The following is a 25956-nucleotide window of genomic DNA, read 5'->3' as shown; positions in this document are numbered from 1 at the left end:
GATTCTTAAAAAGCTCCAGGTTATTGTAAGAAGAGTCGTTGGCTCTGAAGTTGACCCACGTGGACAGAAACCCTAGTCTGCTTGGCGCTTTTAATTTGCTGCGGTCACCCTGCAGGTATCATCCTTTGAAACTGAGAATCAGCTCATTATTGGGCAGTGCTAAATGCTGCAAAATGCAATGTGTATGTGCCTTATTTTCTTGACGTACTAGGTCGGATCTGCTGAGGTTCTCATGATGGTTGTGGCCACACTGTGTGAAGTACCAAGTAACTCTGGAAGATGAGAAGGTCAAGAGTTGTAATCCGGATCTAGACCACGTTTCATTTATTGCCCCTAGTTTTTAGGTCTCGCCTGACCCAGCGCATGCGCTGGTCTGGCGAGACTTATTGAGAGGGCTCCAAAAAGTGCCACCAGGCCAGCCTAGAGCTACAGTGCATGTGCTTTACCGCAATTACTTTCACTTTCGCGGCCGCACAGCCGCTTTGATGTTTGATCGTGATTGCGATCACTTTCACTTTCGCGGCCGTGCGCTTTGCATAGCCAATAGGTCTCGCTTTTGGGACCTTATAAGTATTTAGTTATGCAACTGTTGCATGGCTAAACACTTATAAGGTCCCAAAGGCGAGACCTATTGGCTATGCCAATGCTTGTTAGTAAGGTCAGCTGTAAAAGGTACTTGAAACTTTGCTTGTATGTAGAGTGGTATTTGTAGATCATGCAAAGCCCAACAGAGCATTTTAATCTAACATTCATCAGTAATTTATTAGGCACTGTTTTGAAGACCTAGAGACAGCATTGTATGTAAAAAAAAAATAATAATCTCAGACCCCGTTTCAGGTCTCCTGTTATTTAATTTTTTTTAACAGCAGCCTCTAGTACCAAGTTTGAAAATATCCTTGCTTTATTTTTTACGGACTGATCACGAGTTTGGCAGTCTTGCAATGGGCTGCCATGCCAGTGCCCCGCTGCAAGACCACCAAACCCGTAGTCAGTCCGCCCGCCAGATTACGAGTCAATCCTGTGCAGGCGGTCCTGCGGCGGTGCCTTTCTAAAGCTCATAGTAGAGCCATAGAAAGGTAATGCTGTGGGAGTGCTGAGGCAGGTTCCTGCATGGGAAGAAATGCACCATGTTGTGCATTTCTTCCCATGAATGAACTGGGAGTGCTAACATACAGGGTGCACACCATATGCCCCTCTGTATGCCCCCCTGTACAGAGGCGAAAGGGCCTCCTTGTAAGGGGCCACTGGGTTGTCTCACCGCCACCCCTTCCAATGGGGGCTCACAGCTGTGGATAGGGTCGCAGTTGGGCAACTCGTATTATTCTCTGCGGTGCCGCTTCAGCATCGCCAACATATTGCTTTCTCAGACCGCTGTGCCACCGCAGCGGGATCAGGGATCCCCAGCGGTTGCAGCAGTCCAGTGGTGGTCCAACCGCCGTACTCATAATATGGCGGGTTGACAACCAGATAGACGGCCGTAGTCGTAATTAGGCCCTTAGTGTTTATCACTTGGCAAAAGTCATAGCAACCAATTTGAATTTTTTGGCTCATGGACACCTGGACATGATTAACTTCAGCAGAAGAGATGAAGGAGGCACATACTGATCCATTCATGCCATGTTGGCATAGAGTGTGTGAAAATACCCTTTGTTAGACTAGAGGATAACCCACAAATCAGAGCTGATAAAATGAAGACTAGGTAGTTAGTAAATTGTGTAAGATCAATAAACCCACCAAACAGACCTGCCCCTCTTGTAGATTGCTTTGCCAGGACCTAATAGTGCACAAATGCTCTCTTCATGCCATTGAAAAAAGTTAGTGAAGAGATTACAATTCAGTATCAAAGTGAAATAGCAAAAAATTACTTTTACTATAAACGCGGGATTAGGAAGGTTTGATTTATGTTTTATTTACACAGGATCTTTAACACTCCTAATCTGACAGCATCAATCTTTTAAATTACCAATTGAGGGACTGAGGTTTCCATCTAAGTAGGTGGGCCCTGAGAATTCAGTATGGGTGTAACCTTATTATAGCTTCATGGTAAATAATTGCACTTCTATCCAGGCCTCTCTGCTAAATCAACATTCTCAATTCTTTCTTTCTACTGGTATTTTCCCAGGCACAACTGATTCTCTGTCTGCACTCAAGTTATGAATGTGGGATAGTTTTGCTCCTTCCTGATCTTACTAGATCTTTCGAGGGTATTTGACTCTGTGATCCTTCGAATTCTTCTGGCCAGACCTTCTTACTTGGGGCTAAAAGGTGTAGCTTTGACATGATTTTCAGACCTCTTGTCAAAGTGACCTTTCCAGATCTTATTCCCCCGTTGGCTTTGTCACTCAAACATTCTTCATGTTGAGTTCCAATATTACTTGCAGATCAGAGATTTTGTTCAAAAGCTGATAGTGATTAATTCAATATGACACATTGTAAGCTGGTATCTGGTATAGCTGAGGGTAAAAATCAAATAATTGGGTTTTATTATATATTTTCTTTCTGAAATGATCGTGGATGAGTCTTCGACAGAGAGCTGGGACAATAAACTGAACACTGATATATAAATGGCTGAATTTCAGGATAAACTAGGAAGCTGCTTTCCACAAACTTCATAATACAACATTATAAGACCCTAATCTTTATGACGCCCCTGCTAAATTATATAAATGGGGATACCATTTCCATGATTGCTGCCCTGGATTCTGTCTGCCTTGTGCTGGCATCGTACATATGTTTGCTTGCTGTTCAAAGTTTCATATGCAATGAAACTAGATTTTTGTTATTTATGGGCAAATTGTTTCAGCAGGTTGTTCCTACCTCCAGGATTAATCATAGTAATCATACTAGGAATAGACAATACTTCTATATTTCGAAATCCAGTATTTGTAGCTATCATAATTGTGCCTACCTGTATCGCTTCATCATGGTTAGAAGCTGGCCTCCCTACATTTCTGCAATGACAAGCTCTCTATATAGCTTGTTTGCATATAGAGTATACGCTTTACCAATGTAAGGGTAGGTCAGCATGCAAAATGGGTCAAAACATTTGGGGCTGCTTCAAGCAGTGGATTATTAATCTTTAGCTCAGCTATCACGTAATATCAAAATATGTATTTATACATATTTATTGTATTTTCCTAATCGTGTACTCTCTCTCTTTAAATGTGTATGAATCTGCATCTTCCATTTCTTAAATCACAAAAAAAGAAAGAAAAATACTGAAAGTTCTACTAGGAATATTCCAACTCACACTCCCCAGTGGTTAAGATTCCTTGTTAAGAAAAACTGGCTGCGGGAAAGAGAAATCTTTATATCTGGGAACCTTATTAGGGGTTTATCTCTGTTCAGGTAATTCCTTTAGTAGCAGCCTGAAACCTTCCTCTTTTATTTTTGAGTTTCAGGGATGGAATTTAGCATGTAAAATGTTGTTAAGAGAAACCCATTAAGTGGTCCTCTTCTGCTTCCCTTGCCCAAAAAGGTCAGCTCTCTGTCCTATCATTAATAACATGAAAGCCAGCCTGGGAAAGCCAAGTATTTTTGCTGCAAACTCATTTACGCACTCTTTGAGCAGTGGGTCTGTATTTTCTGCTCGTAGGGATAAACTGGAACTCCAGCATTGGTGGCTATCTTATGGCCTGCTTTAGATATTGGCGGGACTACCGCCGTCCTGCCATAGCAGCAGTCCCAAGTATTCTGTCAAGCTGACAGCGGTCTGCCCCATTGTATTTAGATGTTGCGCAATAGACAGGAGACCGCCGACAAAGCGGTCTTCTCTGCTGGCTAATAGTACTCTGTTGCCGTCATGCCCCCGGGTTTCTGCCGAGCAGATTTAGATGTTTCCGTTGTGCTGGCTGTTTCCTGGTGGCAATGTCTTGGAGTTATGCAAGTACTACTCATCATTATCTTAATACACATATATATTGTGCATGTGTTATAATGTATATGTAGGTAATGTGTTATGCCCCTTTTTCATACATATAGAATGCTGCACAACCAATATACACACACTATTGAATGCACACCCACAGGCACCACAAGCACAACTTCTACGTGCACCACAACAACAATATTTTTTGTTAAGTGTCAATAGAGGTGTGTTCATTTTACCTTGATGTGTAAGAAAATGAACACTACTACTGTCTTTTTCCCAAGTTAGGAGACCTGAATTGGATACTTAGCTCAGTTTTCCTAACTATCTCAATGTAATGCATTGTTGGGACAGGATATGCATAGCAATTGTGCATGTTCTTTACCTTGGGTTTAATTCACAACTGCTCTCCTGCCTCATCTTTATAATATATTGCTAATATATCATATTGCATTTTAATACGTATGGCAGACTGTGAAAGATATGTAGTGCCTAAACAACCAAATCTACTTCAATAAAAAGTGCGCTAATAAGTATTTGGCTTTGTGAGTATTCCAAGAAATGCCAGATCTCTGCTTTCCACAGTCACATAAAAAATTGCATGAATGCCAGAGCCAATTGTGGCATGTGTGAATGGGTCAATGAAAAAAGAAATTATATATTTACAGCATGTGTTACTAATAATTTAGAAATGTCAGCAAAATTATGAACTAGAGTATGAAGAAAATCTTTTGGAACATTGATAAAGTGGTCTTCTAAGGATTGCATCAAATTGTAAATATTTGTGAGTAATTATGTTAAAACTCTACACTACGCTGTCTAGTGCAACCTTAATTTCATGTTCTCCCATCCGCATCCCATCACATTCCAATTACAGTAATTGGGCCTCAGCAAATTCTTCTTAGCATACTGTTCTGTGCATAGCACCTTATGTTCGTGCTTCTCCAGCTGCATAAAAAAGGTTCCTTGTAAAGCACTCCGCTGATTCTTGGCACATAGTCTGCCTTTCTAAGAACAGTTCTTCTCTGTTAATCTCGAAATTGACAAACATCTTCATCCAGGAAACGTATGGATTTTCATTAAAACAGGTAGGTGCATTACTCTGATAAATTAAAACAAGAACTGATCTCCCCAGATGTTGGACTGTGGAATAGGAATACTATTGAAGTTCCTTCTGTTCTTCATATTTCTTAGTCCCCTCTGATTTTTTTGCAGAATATTCGGTCGAAGGTGGAACTAACTGTGGGAGACAGCCCGGATGATATCAGCTTGGCATTCACAGCCACGTGTCAAGATGGACTCCCACATCCTGGACTCAGAAAATGCGGGGATCTCACAATTGGAGACACTGTAAGTTTGATAATGAGGCTCTATACATGAGGGATTATTGAAATAGATGTTTGTAAAAATACATTAAATGAGCAATTCAGCTAGCATGATTTGCACCATCCATGTTAGTAGCTGAACGCCACTATATTTTGTTGCAGGTTAGAAAAACTGTTGACCTGTTTGTCGTTGGCTCCAATTTGAAGTACAGAAAAAAGAAAAAGAGGAGAACATAGGAATTGTCTTCTCAACTACCATTTGCCCGAATCGGGATGGGCATCTATGATATACAAAAGGTCTAGGGGAGAAATAAATGGAAAATCCTTAGGGTTATTAAAATTGCCCTCAACCACTAAATAGTGGCATGCTTCATCAAAGGGCCCCTTCTTTAACAAGGCGCAAACCAACGCTCGAGGTGGAGCGCATAGATGTATTAAAGAGTTAACATGAAATGGGATACTGAATGCAGAAAGAAAGAATATTAAAACCGATGTATTGGAGAGACTAAATTTCCATTACCCTATCGGTTACTAGCGGATAGGGTGATGGAGATTTAGTCTCTCCGATACACCCGCTGTATAAAACGTTTTAATCCTGCCAAGGGGAGTAAATAGTTGGTGGGGGACCCACTTAGACAGTTTTAATATTCTGATTCGGGCGACTGGTAGTTGAGAATATAATTCCTATTGTCTCCTTTTTTGTTTTTGTGAGTTTAATAGTCTGGTTGGAGAACGAGGGAAGGCTCACTCTCTTGTCCCTCCCTAGTTGGTGTTCGGTCAAATTTGAAGTAGCCTCATCGTGACCAGGGGCCTAGCTCCAGGGGGGTGTTTGGGTTGTGACCCCTAATAAATGGATTTTGGTGTGTTTAGTTGGATGCAGGGGCTTCCAATTGGCTGGCAGTGTCTGGGGTCGGGATTTCTAATTGAATTAGCACCCCTCATACAACAGACACACATCTCTATGAAACTTTGCAGAGATTGTATACATCCACCCCTTCTCTTCCCTCTTACACAAAACAGGCCAAGAATAAACAAAAGGCCGGCTAGCTCTTATGTGGTGCAGAGAAGCTTTTTTAATTTAAGACTATTTACATCCATTCTGATGTTGTATGGTGATTCCTATGGTGACTTGTGTGAAATCATCCTGTGATCCAAGCTGAGGGACTGGTGCTCTGTCTGACAGACTTAACATTTCTTGTCCTTGGGTGGATACTTGGCGGTCGGTTTCAAAGGCCAGGGCAAATAGTGAATGAGCTTGAACTGCATCCTCACCATGCTGGTAGTACGTGAAAACATGGACTGAAAAAACAAAGACTGCCAAATGTTGAAAACAAATCAGCTGTCAAAATCTCGACCTTACATAAATCTCTCTCTAAAAACTGTCCACATGCATATAAACATAAACCCGCTTTCAAGCACTTGCACCCAAATATCTTCATACAGATCTTAAAATACTAAATCCACTTCTGCTATGTGTGGGAGGAAAGTATGATTGTATTTTTGTTGGGAGCTATGTATGTAACATGCCATTAATGCATTCATCTTTCTGCTGGAGTACCATCATGCACAGCAAAAATGCCCATTTCCAGACTTTTTTGGGGGGTTGGATTATGATTTAAAACAGGTTGGCAGGTCCATCCAAACCGAAGCATGGAAGGAAGGAAAAAAGGTTTAATTTTCAACAATTGCATCAGTTCAAGCATTTGTTGTACGTTTTTTAACTGCACCGAAATAAATGGTAAAAATAGTAATGGAACCGCAAGGGAAGTGAGAGCAATAACATGGTTAAAATAGGTGGCTGGCTCATGAAAGAACATGAAGAGGCCATTGTGAGTGATTGAGCAAACGTGATATAATGAGGCGGTAGGAATGAGGGGGTGAGTAAGTAGATAATGTGACTGACATAACTCCTAAACAAGATTCGATGATAGTTTGAAATGCATTGAGGGGACAATTTTATTTATACACAATCTCAAGTCTAAACTGGAAGAAAAGTATTTGACAATAAGCATTGGCAACGCTTATAGGTCTTGCCTAAGAGAGCTAGTGGCTTTGGCAATGATTTGTAGCCATGCTGTACCGCAGACGGTTGTTGCGCATCAAGACTAAAAATAATTAAATAGCAAAAAAGGGTATGACTTTCCCAGCACTATTGCATGTTTAAACAAACAAATGGGGGAGTGCGTTGTGGGTTGGGGGACGAGACAACAAGGAGGGGGTTGGGGAAAGCAACTGACAATGGAGGGTGAGAGGGAGAGGCTGGGGAAGCAAGTTGACAACAAGGGTATGCGGGAGGGACTGGGGATATAAGTTGACAACGGAGGGCGGGCAGGAGGGGATTGGACAGCAAGTCGGCAATGAAGGATGAGTGGGAGACACTGAGGGTGGGTGGGCAGGGCTGGGTAGCACACCATATATGAAGGGAGGATGGGAGCTTTAGGGTTAGCAAACAGGCAAAGAGAGTGATGAGGAAGTAAGAATGACAACTGAGGGAGAGAGGGAAAGAAGAACATTGACAAGAGAGAAGTGCACGAGGGGGACAGCTGGAAAACACACAGTCTCTCAAATAAAATAAAAAAAGTATTCCCTGAAAAAATGAGCAGTAGAAGGGCACAAGTAATGAATGTATGTTCCAGGGCACGGAAAACACAAGAAGAGAAAGGAGAGCCTACGGAGGTTGACAAATAAGAAGCAAGCAAATGAGTGACAACAGAGCCAATTGATGATGAGCAGTGGGTAAGCTGTATGCCCACTGTAAGATATTAATATGTCTCGCAACAGACAGTGCATGTGCTGTCTTAGACAAGACCTAAAAAGCAAGGCTTATCAATTTATCAAAATAAGTGAAAGTGTTGTATTGGATGAGCAGATGAAATGGGGCCCCCTTAAACAAAGAAAGGGGGGAGACCAGGTGCGGGTGAATACAGCCCTTTTTAACTTTGCCTCCAAACTGGGTAAGAGAACAATCTCGGCCCTTCTAAAAATATACGAGGCCAAGTGTGTCACGACGGTCTCCTATGGCAGTGAAATATGGGGCTAGTTACCCCAGATATCTTAGAAGTACCTGAGAACGCATTTCTGAAGCATTTATTAGGCGTGCCCCGTGGTACATCTAATATGGTGGCACATGAAGAACTGGAGGTGCCCTATCCGAGTGATATGCTGGCCCTCCGCCCTTTAACATTCTGGTTGAAAATCTGGTTGAAAATCATTGAACCAGCTATTACTGAAAGAGTGTATGACTCTTGATTATGCTCACCACATACCTTGGCTCAGATCTATTAAGAGTAGTTTTGAATGTCTGGGAAGAGAAGAATTGTACACCAATCCTGAATCAGTAACTAAAAAGGATTTGGAGTGGATAAGAGCGTCTTTTTTCACTCTAAGGAAACTAGAGAGAGAAGAGCTGGAACTGAGGAAACCTAGTGTGCATACAAACTTATAATGCTGAAAACAACACCACTGACCGAGCCATATTTATTGGGGTTTTTTTAGTACATATCAATGCTTTTTGTTGACCAGATTTCGTCTGGGCCTCTCATTTTTTATTGGCTTTGCCACAGGGGAGTTGTAGAGGACAGTTGTTAGCACCCTGTGGCTGCGACTATGAGTCTCCACAGGATGTGCTACATTTTTGATATTTTGTGAATTTTATGAGATCCCCCGGAAAACCTTTATTACCCCTATTTTAAAGAGGTTGAATTTTAAGCAGGCTCGCCCAGCGCTTATTAATTTACAATTGCTGCATGAAGATTGTATTTTTTTTGTCCTCAGTTTCCTGAAATTTGCTGTGAATGCTAGGACTTGTTTCGATTAAATGGCTGTGCATTTATCTCTGTATTTTATACACTTCCATTTGAATCAGGATTATTATGTGATGAATTGTGTAAAATGTTTATGGATTTTTAATGTATTGGTAACTTTTATGGTTTTAAACGCTAAAACCGAATAAAGTTGTTTGAAATTGAATTGAAAGTGTTTACAAACAATGAAAGAATTTCAACTGTACAAATCATCAATATGTGGAGTTGTTTGAAAAAAGAAAATATACATTTTTGCTATGCATTATGGCAATCAAGCAGTTTACTATATTGGGAGTAGTTGCCACAACCAGAGCGGTACACTACAAAAATTGATGTGTTTTCCCCAAAAAGTTGTGCATTTAATATAAGCAACTGTATTTTATAATGCTCGAGATATTTATGCGAGGTCAACCTTTTGATAGCCTTTATTTGTGAGCAGATGTTTTTGCTATTTGTTTTTTCAGAGACAACTATTATAACACAGTTTCCTTACAAATGCAGCCTTGAGACACGCAGCAGATCAGCTGCAGGAAATACTGCTGCTCAATTCCTGACCAACCTCTGCAAACCCTGTGCATTTTCATTTGATTCTCACATATCAGAACTTGCAGTGAGCTCTTAATTTTGCAAAATATATGTCCCCATTTTTGCTGACCAATAACAAGATGTTGGTGTGCTTCTCAATGTTTACCATTGACAAGGTAGGCAGTAAACAATAAAAATGCAAGAACAAGGTTGAAATATTCCTAATGGTTAATCGATTGGAGGGAGCTTTAGGTGAACCCTTAAACTTGGGCTGGTGTAAAACTCAATGAGTGTTCAATTCATTCCTCGCATTGCATATCTTTTGATGCCCCATTTGTTTCCTACCCTCAGGGGGCAGGGTAGCACAGTGTGTAATTGATCCTGTTGACCTTTGTTTGCCTACTTTATGATATGGCAGATAAAGTAGCTGAAGGCAACATTTAGAAGCGGCCCCCACAGTAAGAAGTAAATCTTACATGTCAACATTCGAGGAGTTCCTCACCCACCAGAGCTTAATGATGCATGCGTTCACAGCAGTTCCACTCTCCTAAAGCTTTATTAGATCAAGGTTTTGTGAGCAGTCAATGCCCCACCCCCTTTGACTTTGCACTAGAAAGCATGAACATTGTGCTGTGAAGTGTTCAACCAATGCCTAGAGCTGAGTGGACCTGCTGCTTTTTATATTGAAGTGGAATATTGTTACAGTGAGTCGTTTTTCTTTACCAGGCGTGACATGTATCTTCGTCACCTGCAGCGTTGTTCAGGATTTCTTTTTCTTTGTTCACTTGTCAAGCGTATTGTTATGTGGTCCTGTTATCCTGTGGGTCAAGCGGCAGATAGTCTTCTGGCTATTGCAAAAACTAGTGGGATGTCATCTGTGTCCTTGGGAAGAGAGTTCTTCCACAGAGGCAGGGTTTTCCATGTCTGCCTTCCTGCAGCTACTCAATGGAAAATAGTGAATGAGAAGAATGGGTTTATCTTACTCAGCACCCTCAGTTACCAGTCCTTGTTTGATTAGATCTTGTACGAAGAGGCAATTTGCCTCCTGTCTGTGGGTGCTCACAGATCATCCTCTCTTGGAATGTCCACATTGCTCTGAACTTAGCCACCTTACTTATTTTTCCTTAGGATTGCTGGTTACTCAGAGGTGATTCCTGGTCTTATTCTATCCCCCCTGTCTTGGAGAAGAAACACGTTTCTTCTCTTTAGGATCCACTCTGCCCTAGAGACGTTTGATCTTATTATAAGAAGAATTCAAGATATTGCTCTACGATGGTTCCTCTTTATGATGTCTGCCACACAGTTGGCTGTGACGGCTTAGCACACAATTGGTAGTGAAATGGGATTAGTAGCCTCGGTAATACATTCCTCCGCAAATGATTTTATCAGTGGTTTTATTATTTATGTATTTGTTGAACAGCCAACATGTCTCACACAACCAATAATGGGCCAAAGAGCTTTCTCAAGGCATTTAATGGTCTTCATACTTAAAGTGTATTAGGGCGCCCCTCCCATAACAATTGTCATACACTATGTGCTTCGCTAATGATGCATATTCTGATTCAGTCACTGGTCATGGATGTCCAACATCTGTATATTTGTAAATTGCTGAGTGGAGAGGTAATTCCTAGTTGAGAACTCAAAACACTTGCCACCATATTATTGCTGCATCAAAGTAAAGTTTTTGGGATTGTTCAAGACCAGGGGTTGCCCATAGACCTCCATCTTTGCTCTGCAGTTTTCTGTGCAGGATTGGCATCTGTTATTTCTTTCTTTTTTCCTCTCCCAGTGCATTCTCTCTGCCACCTATTTATTGTGGTTATTCCTCCTACCTGTCATCTACACATGTTCATTGTCTGAGTCTGACTCATTATTCCTTCTCCTTTATTTCATATATATGTCCATCACCAGGTACATTGCACCAGTTTAACCTGGAAATAACCTGAAACATCTGTCGGGTGGAATGTTCCTCTGTCAAGCTCTGGACAACCATTCGGATGTCCCGGTGTCTTAATTCTGATGGTCTGTGACCTTGACAATTATGAGAGCCCATGTAGGGTTTTATTATTAACTGAGTAGATGACCCAACAACTAAGCTCTGAGGTTGACGGGGCAAACAAATCACACCCGTCTTTTAGAGAATGACGATTTGCTTTCTTCCAAGGCTGTGGGATACTTATGGTGATGACAGGAATATAGCAGTGAAGAGGCAAATTGTTTATTTGTACCTTTACCATTCACAGGAGATACTGACTGACCTTCACATCCTACATCCTGTCAAGCATAAGTGTGGATGGTATATGTACATATCTTTGTATGTTTTCTGCAGAGTGGGAGATATGTTTACATGCCCTCCACACGTGAGTGTCTCTTCAAAATGAATTTGTGCAAAGGATGCCCAGGTTTCTGAAACTCTAGGGCGCAAACACCCGAAAAAAACTTAACATAGAGCATAGTCCTGAGAGAAAAGGATGAAGAAGTTGAAGAAGGCATATTCTTCTTAGGCGTCTGACCAATCAAAACTTCAAGGACCAGCTGAGGAGTTGTATCATGAAGAGTGATTCTATTATCCAAATGCCAGGGAGAATTAGCAAGTCTTTAGGGATATTATGGTTTTGAGAAAGTCATTTTCAGTCTTAGTTTCGCTAATAATGAGTTTGCAAACACAATCTCTTTATTCATAGAGAATCAAGTGACATCTATTGGCAGACACCAATTCATCCCCCCCCATTTACACGTCATTAAAATAAATCATAAACCCATGCTATACCTTAATGGGAATAATTTATTGTCTTTACAAGTTTAATGGCTATTACACGTTTGTGTAAAAAGTAATAAGAATAATAATGATAACTAAATACATGAAATATGCAAGTTTGCTAGGGCCAGCTCTTCAATTCTTAGTGAGACAGCACCCAGGATAATATGCTGCATTACTAAACACTTATAAGGTCCAAAAGGCGAGACCTATTGTCTATGCCAATGCTTGTTCTTCGTTGCATTTCCTGTAGCGGGCAGCCATGTCTGACCTAAAAGGGGGATCAAGGTCAGTGCTTGATTTGAAAAGAAAAGGAGCTCTTAGGAGTTCTTCACCAGTACTGGTGAATGCCAGTGGTGATGGCCATGAATGTAAGAATGCCGGCTAGCCTCGTTTCAACCCATGCTTCATTCCTCCACCACTGTATGTACCCTGTTTTGTTAGCTCACTTTTACATGTTGTTGCATTGGTGGTTCAGTGGTAGAATTCTCGCCTGCCACTTTTACATGTTGTTTTTCATCACTTTCTTTTGTCACCGTTTCCCTTTGTTTCTTTTACTCCTTTTTTCTCCTTCTTTCTCACTTTCTGTGTTTCCCGCCTAACTTTGGGTCAAAGACTAAAATGAAAAATGAGCCCTGCTTGCCAAGAATGAGTGCTTTGGCCTGCCACCTACAGCGAGTGGTACAAATAATGCGCAGTGCAATGGTTTTAAAATCATGTAGGGTAATTGGGGTCCAGGCAGGATAATGGTTAGAGTTAATAATGAGTAAAAACACGTTTTGCCATGATGGAGCTTGATGTAACAGGTTCATTACCCACAACATGCTATCTTTAGAAAAATAGCCGTTACTCGGGTATCCTTACAAAGGATTCTCCAGAATGCTTATTTCTTCACCACAAAAGTCATGGAAAAGACATACAGTTTAACAAACTTTCTTCTTATTTGGCCGACATCATTTTGTTGTGTTTTGTGACATCATCTCCTCGAGTTATCTGCCTCAGTATACAAGACAGGGCATCCTTGTGACCTGTATTCATCTGTAAAGGGTTCATCTGAAATCCTTTATTTTACTACTCGGCTAACACGGGTTCTCTGCTGTCTGTTTTATTCTTACTCTTTTCCATCTAAGGGTAGAGCTTTTTTTTCTTGTCAAGTGGTGCCAATTTGTGTCATGTTGCAGGCTAGATCATGATTCGCCCTGGAGACCACAAAACCGACTAGCCCGAGCATGACCATCACTGAGATACTGTGGATAGGTTTGCCCTCTCTGTATAAAAAGAGTCTGAGGAAACATCCTGAAAGAGCAACCTTTCCGACCAAAGGACATGATGTTTATTTTCCTGGCTGAACAGCTGAATCCAGTGCGTGGACGTTTTCTTTTTTCCAACTTAAGTACCTGTCAGTAGTTTTTTTTCTTTAACTTCCCAGACACCAGCTTAGAAAATTCCAAATGCTACATGGAGCGAGCTGTGGTCAGAAATCCCAGACTCGGAAACTTCCCTAACTTATAGGTCGGAAAAAGGCGTGGGTCTGTTTAAATCACAGAGTCTGACGTGGCTGAAAGGAAGCTGCATTTCCTGCAGCTACACCAACACTGCTGGACACACAGAAGAGTATCCTGATGAGTAATTACTTCCACATCTGCTCTTAAACCCTAGAGCTATTCCCCACGTGATGATAACTTTTGAGATGTTCAGGTTGCTTAATTTTAATATATACATAACTCGTAACAAGACATAAAGTCAAATCTGAAACTAATTGTCCCACTTGCAAAATCAGCAGCTTCTCAGCAGTGCCTGATGCTGTGGATATTTCACGGTGCAAAAACTTCCACCCGCACTAAGAACACACCTTAATATTTAATGCCACATTAGCAGTATGATGTTTTTTAGGTCTCGCCTGAGACAGCGCTTTAGCGTTGCTCTGGCGAGACTTATAGTAAGCGCTTTTGGAAGTGGAAACGAGTGCATTTCAGGCCGCCAACTACAGTGCATGTGCTCCGGGCGCGCGCACCATTTGGCAGCCTGAAAGCATTCGTTTTCTTTCACCTTCGCGGCCGCACGGCCGCCCGCGAAAAGTGCTCACCATTTGCCAGCCTGCATTGCCTCTCTCCCCTACCCCCTCCCTTATCCCACTTCCTGCGAGAGATTTTTATCTTGTTATTTGCACTTTAATGAACTGGTCTGGTGAACCCGAACAAACATGTTTACTTTGTCATGAGACATGTCTGTAATGGTCTGACCGAGGATTTTTCCAAGAGAAGCTATGTTACAACGCGCTTTAATTCACATACAGGGGCGTCTGTTTATTTGTAAAACAAACAAAAACACGCATTTTGTTTGAAATTCCAGTAAGCCTCTGAATTTAAACATTGTCTTAAGGTCGCGTGCCCAAGATCTTGTTAAAGCTGATTAACTGCAAGGCTTTTTAATTGGATCTGATCTTTGTATGGCAGTGAGACGTGAAGAATAAACTTCGGAAACCTGAACTCTGCTGAAAGTGATAGACTTGGGCTGTAGCGCTTACAAGCAGCAATCGTGCCTGTCAGTCAGGGAGCTAGCGTCCATGTAGGACGTGTAATGTGGGATGTAAAGTAGGGTGCGTCTCCAAACATAAGCTAACACATGTATTTGTAAAGCGCACATTCACCCAGATGGGCTTCTTGGCACTGAAAAACAGATGATTATTGTTTCCCCAACTCATTGGTACTCACTCATTTTATAGACCTTAGAAGGATGAAAGGCTGAGTCCGCCTACCAGGATTTGGACCTGAACCATGAGGTCAAACATAGGCCCCTGCAGTAGACACATTAGTCCACTAAGCTACCAGACCCAGGTGACGTGTTTTTGTAATTAATGACAAGGCTTGAACATGTAAACTACATTTCTGTAATTCCCACAGTATGTCACCCAAACTTTGATTCCTCTCTAAGCTTTCTGTTATTGGATCCATATATATAACGCTACAACTGACATACACCTTAAACTAGCCAGGACTATTGGCTTTGCTTACGGTTGTTAGCTATTTCAGATAAATGAGGAACAATGATTTTGTTGCAAATAACATTTAAAAAGTTTTAATCTTGAAATTCTGAGATGGTGAATTAAACATTACTGACGCCTAGGGTTGCCACCTTTCCAAGACAAAAATACCGGGCATTTGTTGATGTTTTAAGAGTTTTTAAAGGTCAGAACATGATACAAAATAGGGCATTAAACAAAATGGTATGTATTAATTTTGAATATGACGTTTTCTGCCTTTTTTTTCTTTATTAGTCAGGGATTGTTAATGCAGTTCCAGAACTAATTTAAAAGTGCTTGCTGTTTATATTTGTTGTTTGACGTATGTACACATAAGGGCTAAAAATACCTTCTTTAGGGGATTTTGCTTATTTTTGTACCGGCCGGGTAATTGAAATACGGTGAGGCCGGTAGAAAAACGGGCAGGTGGCAAACTTTCTGATGCATGTGAAAGGAGAAGTAGTCTCCAGGGTGTCGCAATCACTCCCTTTATTTTTAGTCTATGTTAGACATGCATGCCCTTTTATCTCCACATCTCGTTTATCTGCCTATGTTATATTTGATTTCTTTCCTTTCCTCTTCAACACCCTCTTTTCACTCTCTGCTCAATCAACTTCCTAGGAACACTTGGCGTGATTGATTTTTACGTATATGCTATACCATAGTAATATGCTACACGAAAACACAGCATTCTTGAAACAGCCAATTCTTTTAGGAAATGCAAGATTAAGTAAAACGTGAAATATAACCAGGAACTAAATTGCTGACAAGGAGTGACTTAACGCCTGTTCAGAAATCAATCAGAGTTTTAGCAACAAGCATTTGCAATGCAATAGGTCTCGCATTATTAAAGTTTGAGCTATTGGTGTTGCATTATTTAGCAATACCAATAGCTCAAACTTTAATAATGCGAGACCTATTGCATTGCAAATGCTTGTTCTACTTGCCATGGATTTAGAAGAGCCATGCACCAGGCTCTTCAGTTAGATTAGGTCCTAGGTCTTCATATATTACTCTTTTAGACATCCTAGTTTCGTTTTTGTACATAATTGCATTTCATTTAGTACTACTGACCACACAGGTGGTGTTCTGTTCGTCACAATGGAATAGTCTACCCTAAGGGTGGGGTGATTTCATGTACATTTGGAGTCTTAGATGGATTGAAGTCAAACAAGAGGATTCTAGGGAGGTGTGCTGGTGGCTTCAAGAAAGAATATGGTGCATGATGGTGTGATGAGCTGTAATTTGAGTAGATGTTCTGTAGCATCCTAAACACGAAGCGAACCACATCCTGGACCTCTCCCAATCCGGCTTTTGAAGCAACCACAGCTCACCATCAATCCCCTGGTCAACGCCGTCTCATCATCCTGCTGCCACATGCTACGCCTCCTCCAAAAGATAGATCTTCAAGTGGATCCCCACTGAGTCCAGAAAGGCGGTCGCCCACGCACTTAGCAGTAGAATCGACTATTGCAATGCACTCTACGCTGGCATCACTCAGAAACTCCTCAAGAAACTGCAGACAATTCAGAACACCTCTGCCAGACTTGTCCTCAACATCCCCCGCCGCAGCTACATCACCAGCCACCTGAGAGACCTCCACTGGCTCCCAGTCAAAGAATCACCTTCAAGCTCCTCACACATGCCTACAGAGCCATGCACGACGCTGGACCTGCCTACCTTAACCACCGCCTCGCATTCCACACACCCTCCAGAGACCTCCGCTCCACCCAACTGGCCACCGTCCCACGTACCTGCAAGACCACAGCCGGAAGGAGAACCTTCTCCTACCTCACAGCAAAGACCTGGAACACTCTGCCTCTCCACCTCAGGCAATCACCGTCACTGCCTCAATTCAGGAAGGACCTCAATAACTGGCTCTTAGACTGAACCACAGCACTTTTGACAGATCAGCAGCCCCCCCCCACTCTCCCCAGTGCCTTGAGACCCTTATGTGTGAGTAGTCACGCTTTACAAGACACTTGATTGATTGATTTATTGAAACACGAGGAGGTTGATTGTGCTAATGAGTTTGCAGTCCACAATGATTCGAAAATAGAGCAGTGTCCAATTATTCCAGAATATAACCTAGCAACAGAATTGGACCGGGACAAAGAATAGGCCAGAGCACCAAAATAAAAGTGGCCCCCATTAGCAAACCAGATAGCTAAAAAAGTGTCCCACATTAGCCAATCAGGGCAGTTTCAAACTTGTAGAGACGCGCTCTATGGGTATTTCTTAAGGTATGGGGAACTGAATACATTTGTGTTTTCTGCAGACAATACTTGTGGTAATATCAGGGAAATCAGCAGTAAAAACCGGCCCACAAACTGCTAAAAATCCTGCCCACACACTGATCTGACAGAGCAGCCCAACTGGCGCTGCCTGATTGCCCTATTCACCAGTCTGACCCTGTCTACCAACAACCAAGCTCCCTGTTTTAACATCTGCCCCAATACACCCTTACCAGAGCCAGACACCTTTAGACTAAATTTCACATAGCCGAATTGATTCCTCCAATTGTCCTTAACTCCACAAAACGGTCACAAAGTGGCTTCTCTGCTAGACATTTGAGTTGTTGCAACAGCTAATAGCCAATAGCTATCATAATGTTTAGAAATTGCTTCCATCCCCAGAGAAGAACTGGGCTTGACTGGCTAGCCCTACGGCTTTTTTTATGCTTGCCCTGGGTGTTTTTGGGGCAACGCTCCCATGTAAGACCTATAAGTGAAGGGCTAACACAAGAGTCAATTGTAAGGTAAAACCGCTCTACACAGGTGCCCAGTTCATCACCAACAGGTCGGACCCAGCCTCCCCTTCCAAACACAAAGCAAATATGACCCCATTACTTTGGGACGGACGGACAAAATGTTACTAACCACCTATGTGTGGCAACATCCTTTTTCTGTCTGGGCCCGAAACAGCTTAATCTGGCTATCTAAATAAACTTCCCATAGACTAGAGGCACAACATTGACACTTATGTAGGAACCAGCTTGGTTTTCCTGAGGGCTCGATACTTTGTTATAGGTGGGCGAAGTGAAACAAAGTTCTTGGAAATTGTTATTAATGGAATAGTTTATCTACAAAGGCCTTCTGCTGAGAAACTTCTACCCATAAAAGACAGGTTTTGTGGAGCTCTTTGCTGAAAAAAAACGATTTTTTAAGGATTTTTCTCACAATGTAAACTTTGTCTCTATTGCTATGTTTTGAAAAAACGTTTGGTGACTTCCAAAAGATAGTGTTGGCCAATCTGAAGAATAGATGTATTTGCTGTGACATTGGAGAGGGGGGATGTGCCCCTCTATTCTGGTTCAAGGAAAGAGATGCATGTGTATCCTATGCTAGCCATAGGCAAGCTTTTAATTCTCCAGCTATTTCAGAGGGACCTGGGAGCCCAGATTCTGAGCACTACAGAAATACAGACTCTGAAAGAGATCAGAGACTTTCAGAAAAATATCTAGGCCTGAAATGTAGCTTGGTGGTGCACTGTAGGGGTGACCTGTTTTCATCGGGGGGGGAAAGCACAAATAGAGAAAGGTTGTCTCACATGCTCAGAGAAGACACTTGCCCAATGTTTCTTCTTCAGCCTCGCCCATCTGTGTGGGCTAGACACAGTATTATTCCTTCCATTCATCACTTGGAGCTACTAGTACAGTCACAGGCACCAGCCACTGCCCAGAAAGAGGCAGGCTGGGTATCACACTGTCCTAGGAAGAACATAACAGTGAAGGGAAGGAGAAACGTTAGACAAGGGACTCATTTTGCCAAAAAATGGGATCTCACATTTCACAAAGAGTGGCAGTGGCTGCAGAGTTAAATCTGTCACATTGTGTGGCCATTGAATTTATAAAGCAAATCAACCAGGTGATTATAAAATTAGATTTAACCTTTTTGTACTCCTCACGGGGTCGATTGAGGACTTCCAAGCTTGCTTTTATTTCCAGTTATTCTCCTTTTGGCTCCGGTTTGTAATCTCGGTGCCTTGCTAAAGAATCGGACCGGCAATATAAGCCTGTTTCATATATTTCATTTCATATCAGGCATGTTTGCAACCGCTGGAAGTCATGTCTTAATGTAAAAAATTTTTGTCTGGCCTAGAATCAGCTTTGTCTGTTTGCACCAGCTTCATGTGATCGAAAGAAATTCATAAATCAAAAATACATACATAAATTCATTCATAGTGGGTGTTGGGTCTGCCCTCTGCCCATTGCTGTGTTCAACAGTCATTCACATTTTGCTTCCACCCACTGTAGTATCCAACATAGGGCAATGTGTCAGCCCCTCCAGCTGTTCTCTCTCTGGCACTCATAGTGATGGCATTCTGCCTGGTGTCGTATACACTCACCTAAATTGAGGCGCACTTCAGTGATAGGGCCAGCGCGGCCCCTGCAGGTAAGAGCGGTGGGGCTGGGTGGAGGGGGGGGGGGGTGTTTCGACAGACGACGATGAGGGAAAAATTATTGTTGATTTAATTTTCCCTTGTGGTCGTCTGTTGAATTTCCCCCCCCCCCCTCCCAAACTGTCCCTACCACCCCATCGCTCTTACCTGCATGGGTCGTTCCTGGATACAGCTGCTGGGGTTTTTGCCAATGTTGTTTTCTTTACATTCTTTACACTTTTTTTTTAGTCATCTGTGTGTGTTTAAATCATGTCTTCAAAGCAAATTGTACATTTTCTTGGTGCCAATAAGACATTTTTAACTGTGATATGCAAAAAACTGCAAAGGTTCTTTACATGGTCCTAATACAAGTGCCAGCTACGAAGCGCCATTATATGTTAAAATTATATGCAGTGATTATTTTTTGACTTAAAATTTGTATTGCAAGCATATAGCTGCCACGTAAAAGAGAACGTATGTTGCCTTTTGTTCCTTTTCGTAGCATTTGATTGCAATAAAAATGTAAATTAAAAACTGCACCAACATTTGATGGCTAGACCTATTGGCTTTGCCAACGCTTTGTTATAGTAGCACCAGAAGTATAATGTATACAAAATCAATGTATATGAAAAATCATCCTGCCTTCCCCTCACGGTTTATAACGGAAACATTAGCCACTCCTCTTCCACGCAGCTGCCTGCAAGGGGAAGTTTGGTGCAGAGCAGTGTTCTAGTTAAATATGTCTGCCATAAAATCCTTAACAGAGCGGGAAGGGATTGGAATTTAATTGGCAGTTCAGCACTTGCATTGTCAGTGATTCTTTTTTTCTCCTCAGGGCAGGCGGGCTTGTTTACCCCTCCCGAAGCCGCGTGTGAGAACCCAGCCTGCCTCTGGAAATCCATAGCATGCGTCAGAGTAGGGAAGTGGTTTTCTTTCTTTTCATAGATCTAGTATTTTTTGCCAAATGGGCCAAGGTCACGTGGGCGTGCATGTGCCAGTCAAGCCACCATCTTTGTTTCATGAAGCTGGCATCAGCAGCTGCCACTCAGACTGCCACCGCTGGCACGTCTGCGTTCAATGGCCACAGAGACTGGCCTCATAATGGCGGCTTTAAACGTTCTCCTCAGTATCTGAGACTTTCTGTGTAATCAATGGCGACATGTGGGGAAAGACCATGGTGGTCTTTCATAGTCTTTGTCCCTTTATAGTTAAAGATTCTGTGAGAAAGAGAAACACATTATTTTGTATTCGAACAGGTTTTGCTCGATACAGATGACATGACAACAGCCTAGTCTGCAGTTTGTTTAAAAAAAAAAAAAACCTCACACTTCTTATTACTACGGAAATATATGAGAAACATACGGGACATAAACAGAAATGGCCGACTTTGATCCTAAGTGTTACTCGTGTCTGATGGTGAGGATTACAGGATCTCCTAGCCTGAGCCTTCTGGTGGAGCCTCCCTGCTCCATACATTCACCTACAGGCACATGTTGATGGTTGCCCTGAGGAGATTTTTTTTTAACCTTGATTTTTTTCAGTTTTAATCAACATGATAGAGCAATTGGTTGCGTACGGTGTATAATGCATAACAAACTATATAGGAGTAAGCATTCTGGCGACCAAACAACACAGACCTCATGTTTGGGTCACCCTAGGGGGTGACTCCTCCCTCCAGGCTTGTGAACCGATCCCCTTGCCACGTTTAAGACTGGGTCCCAACCCTCCCAATATTTGAGTCATTGCCTCCGCTCCCACCAGAGGTGTCACTGTCAGTTGTGCCGGTGTCTGCATTTGGGTCTAGAAATGTATCACGTAAGTCCCGCCATACCTGGTGATCCACCTCCACTTTTTTGATTTGTCTGCCCATTTTCATGGGCATCTCCCCTGCTAGTGACCACTCCTGTACGTCCCTAGAACAAAGTTCGAGCTCAGGTGAACGCTGGCCCATCCAGGCGATGGCAACTCTACGTCTGGCCAATACCAGCATGACTGCAGGAACCTGTAGGCTATCCTACGGCCCCTTAGGCTGCTTAACATGACTCAGTAGACAATTCAAAGGTGTGGGTTCTATTGTAAGTCGGATAGTCCTCTTTAAGTGAGTCACCACCAGGGTCTAGTAGGACTGCACCATTTGGCATTGCCATGCCAGGTGCATAAAGTCTGCCCCACAGGTACGACAGCATGGGCAACTATCTGTGGGGGATATGAGGCGCAGAGCCTTGGGGACTCTGAAGAGTTTGAATGGTTCACTCATTTTTCCCTTCCATTCACTCCTGTTTCTTTGAGTTGTCAATGTAGTTCCTTATCCTACTAGTCCTCCTATATATGCTAACAATTTCGGAAAATTTGAATATAAAGGTATCCTCAGTTTGAATTTTAACTTGATTTCAACTGGGTTTTAAGTGGAAGTAAACTGAACAAAGGCAATGATTGGAAATGCTTCAAACCGTTGGAAAAACTGGTAACTACTCTTGGCAAATTAATTGTTTTGTAGCATTTTGGGACCTCCATAGACTGTACCAATCACATGCACATCCGTTTTGGCCCCGCATCCATTGAAAAAGACTTGGCTACATTCGCTTTTCACAATATAATTGACCCATACAGGTTTTGGCCCCACTGGGACTTCTTGGCCAGTGCAGCTTCAATTCCTCTGACACAGTCAGCTTGCGAGTGGCAGAATTCCCATCATATGCCTGTGCTTTGTCCAACATCACACCCTATTGAATTATGGTCAATTGTTTCTTTATGAAGGTGGATTTGGGACCATACCCCTACTATACTTGAATGAAAACGTGGAGCTTCAACATTATTGCATGCAAGATAGAAAGTAAACAGAACAAATTTTGGGGTGGAGGGGGCTTTTCCGATTACAGAAGGCACTCAATGGAAAGGGAGCTCCCTCATCTCTGCAGCCTAATGTTGAAAACCGAGACTGCGAAAAAAATGTCTGGAAGAGGACGTTTCCAAAAGAGACTGAGTTGCCTATGCATATTTCTAAAATCCACATTGCTACGCATGGTGGTTTAGAACTAGTTTGAGACAGACATTGTTAAGTTTAAGACTTTTTGAGTGCACATGAACATTTTCTTAAGAAATGTCCATGATCGGTCTGTTTTTGTTCACATAAACTGTGCTGCTAAACCCAATGAAAAGTGTGTATGGGCAGTGAAGAGTTCGCATAATGCAGCTGTTTGGATCAATAGAAGTATAAGCTTTTTGTAGAATACTCAAAATCAAATTACCACAGACCCATAGAATATTTTTCCAGACAAAGCAAGGGCAAAGCCTGGCTATATCTTTATTTATTTCTTGGAGAAGTTGACAGACAAAGTAGTCAGTGGTTGTAATTTCAGGGGGATCTGGGCTTCTAGCTTGGAGCCATACCCTATTGAGAAAACATTTTATAATAGTATTGTAAGGGGAGAAAATGGAGAAACAAGGTAGTAAGTGTGTGGGCTGTGCATTCCAGACTGGCACACTACAAAAATTGGTTTAGGAGTGAGTAGTAAGTAGCGCCTAAATGTTGGTTGGGCAATTTGATGATCAGTGCAGACCCAAAGCGCTTACAACTAAAGCCTCATATCTTTGGCACTTGTCCGTCTTCAGACCAACGGATCTTGGCCGCTGTTGCAGAATGGAGTTGTAATGAACATCATTTCAAATATAATCATCAGCTTTCAATAACTTAATGTTCAGTCAATGATGAGAAGTTTGGAATAGTTGTAAAGCTTTATTTCTCATTAAGAGATAAGTATTGTTTTTGTCGTTTCTATTCAGATTAGTAAATTTACAGAAATATCGAGAACAAGTTTCATTAGAATCATCATAATATATAGATAGCGTGTTCCGTAAAGGAAATAGTCCCTATCTTAGCCTAAGAGTCCTAAATAGGAATCCATAAAGAGTTCTATCGGAAAAGAACAAGATTCTGGAACATTTATTTAGCTAAAGAACAAACTCCCCATAGAGAGTAGTTCAGGAAACTCAGTCGAGTTCCCAAACATGTTGCAGTAGCAGTTGTTAATATAATCAATCAATTATTCAATCAATCAATCAGGGTTCTTATAAAGGATGTTTTATATGTATGCTTCTGCAATAACCAATGTCATTTTAGCCTCCGTGATGCCAAGAGCACACTCTGCCAATAAAAAGATCCTTTCTGTGCACAAAACAAAATTCACATGTTAAGTTGCATTGCTACTGTTCTCTAAGAAATTTGTTGTGGGATTAAAGCATACAAAATGATGCCCCCCCCCCCTTCAAAATGTGAAGAGGGACCCACGAGTCTCCCATATCTCATGAATATTCATCAGTCTTAGGTGGGACGGGATCCCCCTGAAGAGTTTGGTGGCCTCTGAAAGGTTAGGGTCCACCATGCGCCGCAGTGGATTAAGGGGTTTGTGTTACACCCCTGGTTGTCATGACTCCCTTGCACTTTCAGCTGTGGCACAATGGATAAAGTATTGGCTTTCCACTAATGATGTTTACTGTTCCAAGCCCCAAACAATTCACTTGTTTTTTGCATATACATGGTGCAGTGGTGTCCATTAGGTCAGAGTTTGCCGATAAATTCTCCTCTTTAGTTGATAAAAAAGGGATTCATGGAAAGTGCTGTTTAGTTAATGTAGATAAACAGTATGACAAATTTTCCCACAGATACTCTAAACTGCACCCCTTCGCTAATCTATGTATCAATTATGGCAGTAAGAAGGTTAACATCCTTGTAAACATTTGCGATATTGAATCATTGTGTACCTAATCTGATATGTATAAAGCAATTGTGAGCTCCCCGTAGCTGTGACCTACCTACCCTCCGTTAATGAAAGTCAACCTTGCTTCGGGCATAAGGGACTTCTTTCATAGATCTGCTGAAACTCAACAGGTCAACATAATCTAGAGGGAGCAATCAATTCATGTCGAGGCACTTTACGAGATGGTCAGTAGAAAGGTAAGCCTTGAGATAAACATTGGCACGAGGAGTATTGGCATGCTGGAGCAGTGTGCCACAATGGAGATGGCACACCCTACCAAAGGTGACTGGGCGAGGCTTGTTTGTTCACAGGAGTGGAGGGTGTGCTCTGTGGACTGGATGAGAGGTCACCTCTGCACACATCCTGTTCTCAAAACATCTATCTCTCCTTTAGAACAAGGGAGCGCTCACAAAGCAATAAGGGATCCAAGCTGATGGTGGAAATGCGTTCAACTGATTGTTGTGAATTATGTCCTGTTCTTTAGAAGATGAGACTTTTTGTTGTTGTCCGATTTTGATGGCAAAGCAGAAGAAATTAATAATCAAAAAACTAGAATGTGGATTATTTTAAATGATGATACCTGAAGTCCAGACACAATAGATGGTGTTTAAAAAGAGGTTACACTTTTTTAGTAGCCTTTTCAAGCTCGTCAAGGTAGTTTCTTCATGCTTGAACGTCTTATCACTTGAAGAAGCATATGGTGGAAAGCAGTAGTCTTCCAAACCACTAGACGCATCATTAATGATTTAAGTGCAGGCATGCTTGAAAGACTGGTAAATGAATGACAGGTGAAACAGAAACCTGCCATTAAAATAGATTAGAACGGCACTGTGCTTTATACTGCGTGAATTTACTATTTTGATGTTTAGGATTACTATTTTCTGGCACATTTTATTTATATTCAGTTCTTCAAAAAGTAGTAACAGTGCTTTAGTGGAGCAGTGCCAGAATAACCAATACAATAACTTTAATCCAGTTGGTTAATTTCCAAGGCTGCCTCACCATAGACCACATCTGATTTCCAAGCAGCCCCTCCACTCTGATCTCCCTGTGACTGTATTATACCTTATTAATTTAGTTTGTTGGATGTGGCGACTAGTATCAAGGCCGAGTGGTGGGGGAAGGGTGGGTTGATTTATTTTTTATACCAAAACCACCTAGCTGCCACTTGCCGCATCACAGACTCAATACTCTTTTGCTGTTGCACTGCACAGGCTCCCGGGCTCCCTTACAGCCAATCCTGACACTCCTCTCATGTTCGAAAGCAGTGTCAGGATTGGACTGCGAGCTGTGAATTTGTGCTACAAGAGAGATAGGGAGCCTGTGCTTTGCTGTCTCCAACCCAGCAACCCAGCTGGGTTGGAGACTGCTTCAGTGCGCATGTCGGGTTTGGCCATTCTGAGACGGACGGCCAAACTGACATGTGCACTGACAGCAGTGCTGCCCACTATTCTCCCTTCAGCCTGTCACTGTCTGACCTACCCGTGACTCGTTTGTGCTAAAATTAAAACAATAATA

At 42.0% G+C, this 25956-nt stretch overlaps 1 protein-coding gene across 2 annotated transcripts in view; it reads left to right on the top strand.

Annotated features, from left to right (window-relative positions):
* The window catches only part of ITGB5 (integrin subunit beta 5), a 522259-nt gene that overhangs the window by 341949 nt on the left and 154354 nt on the right, over positions 1-25956 (top strand). For both annotated transcript variants that reach the window (XM_085647299.1, XM_085647300.1), the window contains one exon: positions 5084-5218. In XM_085647299.1, the coding sequence (XP_085503425.1) occupies positions 5084-5218 (135 nt within the window). The remainder of the gene's footprint in view (positions 1-5083; positions 5219-25956) is intronic.

This window comes from Triturus cristatus, chromosome 3_2, assembly GCF_964204655.1.
Source record: "Triturus cristatus chromosome 3_2, aTriCri1.1, whole genome shotgun sequence".
In the NCBI taxonomy this organism is placed as follows: domain Eukaryota; kingdom Metazoa; phylum Chordata; class Amphibia; order Caudata; family Salamandridae; genus Triturus; species Triturus cristatus.
Note: the sequence above shows the minus strand (reverse complement) of the source record. Positions and strands in the feature narration are given on the sequence as shown.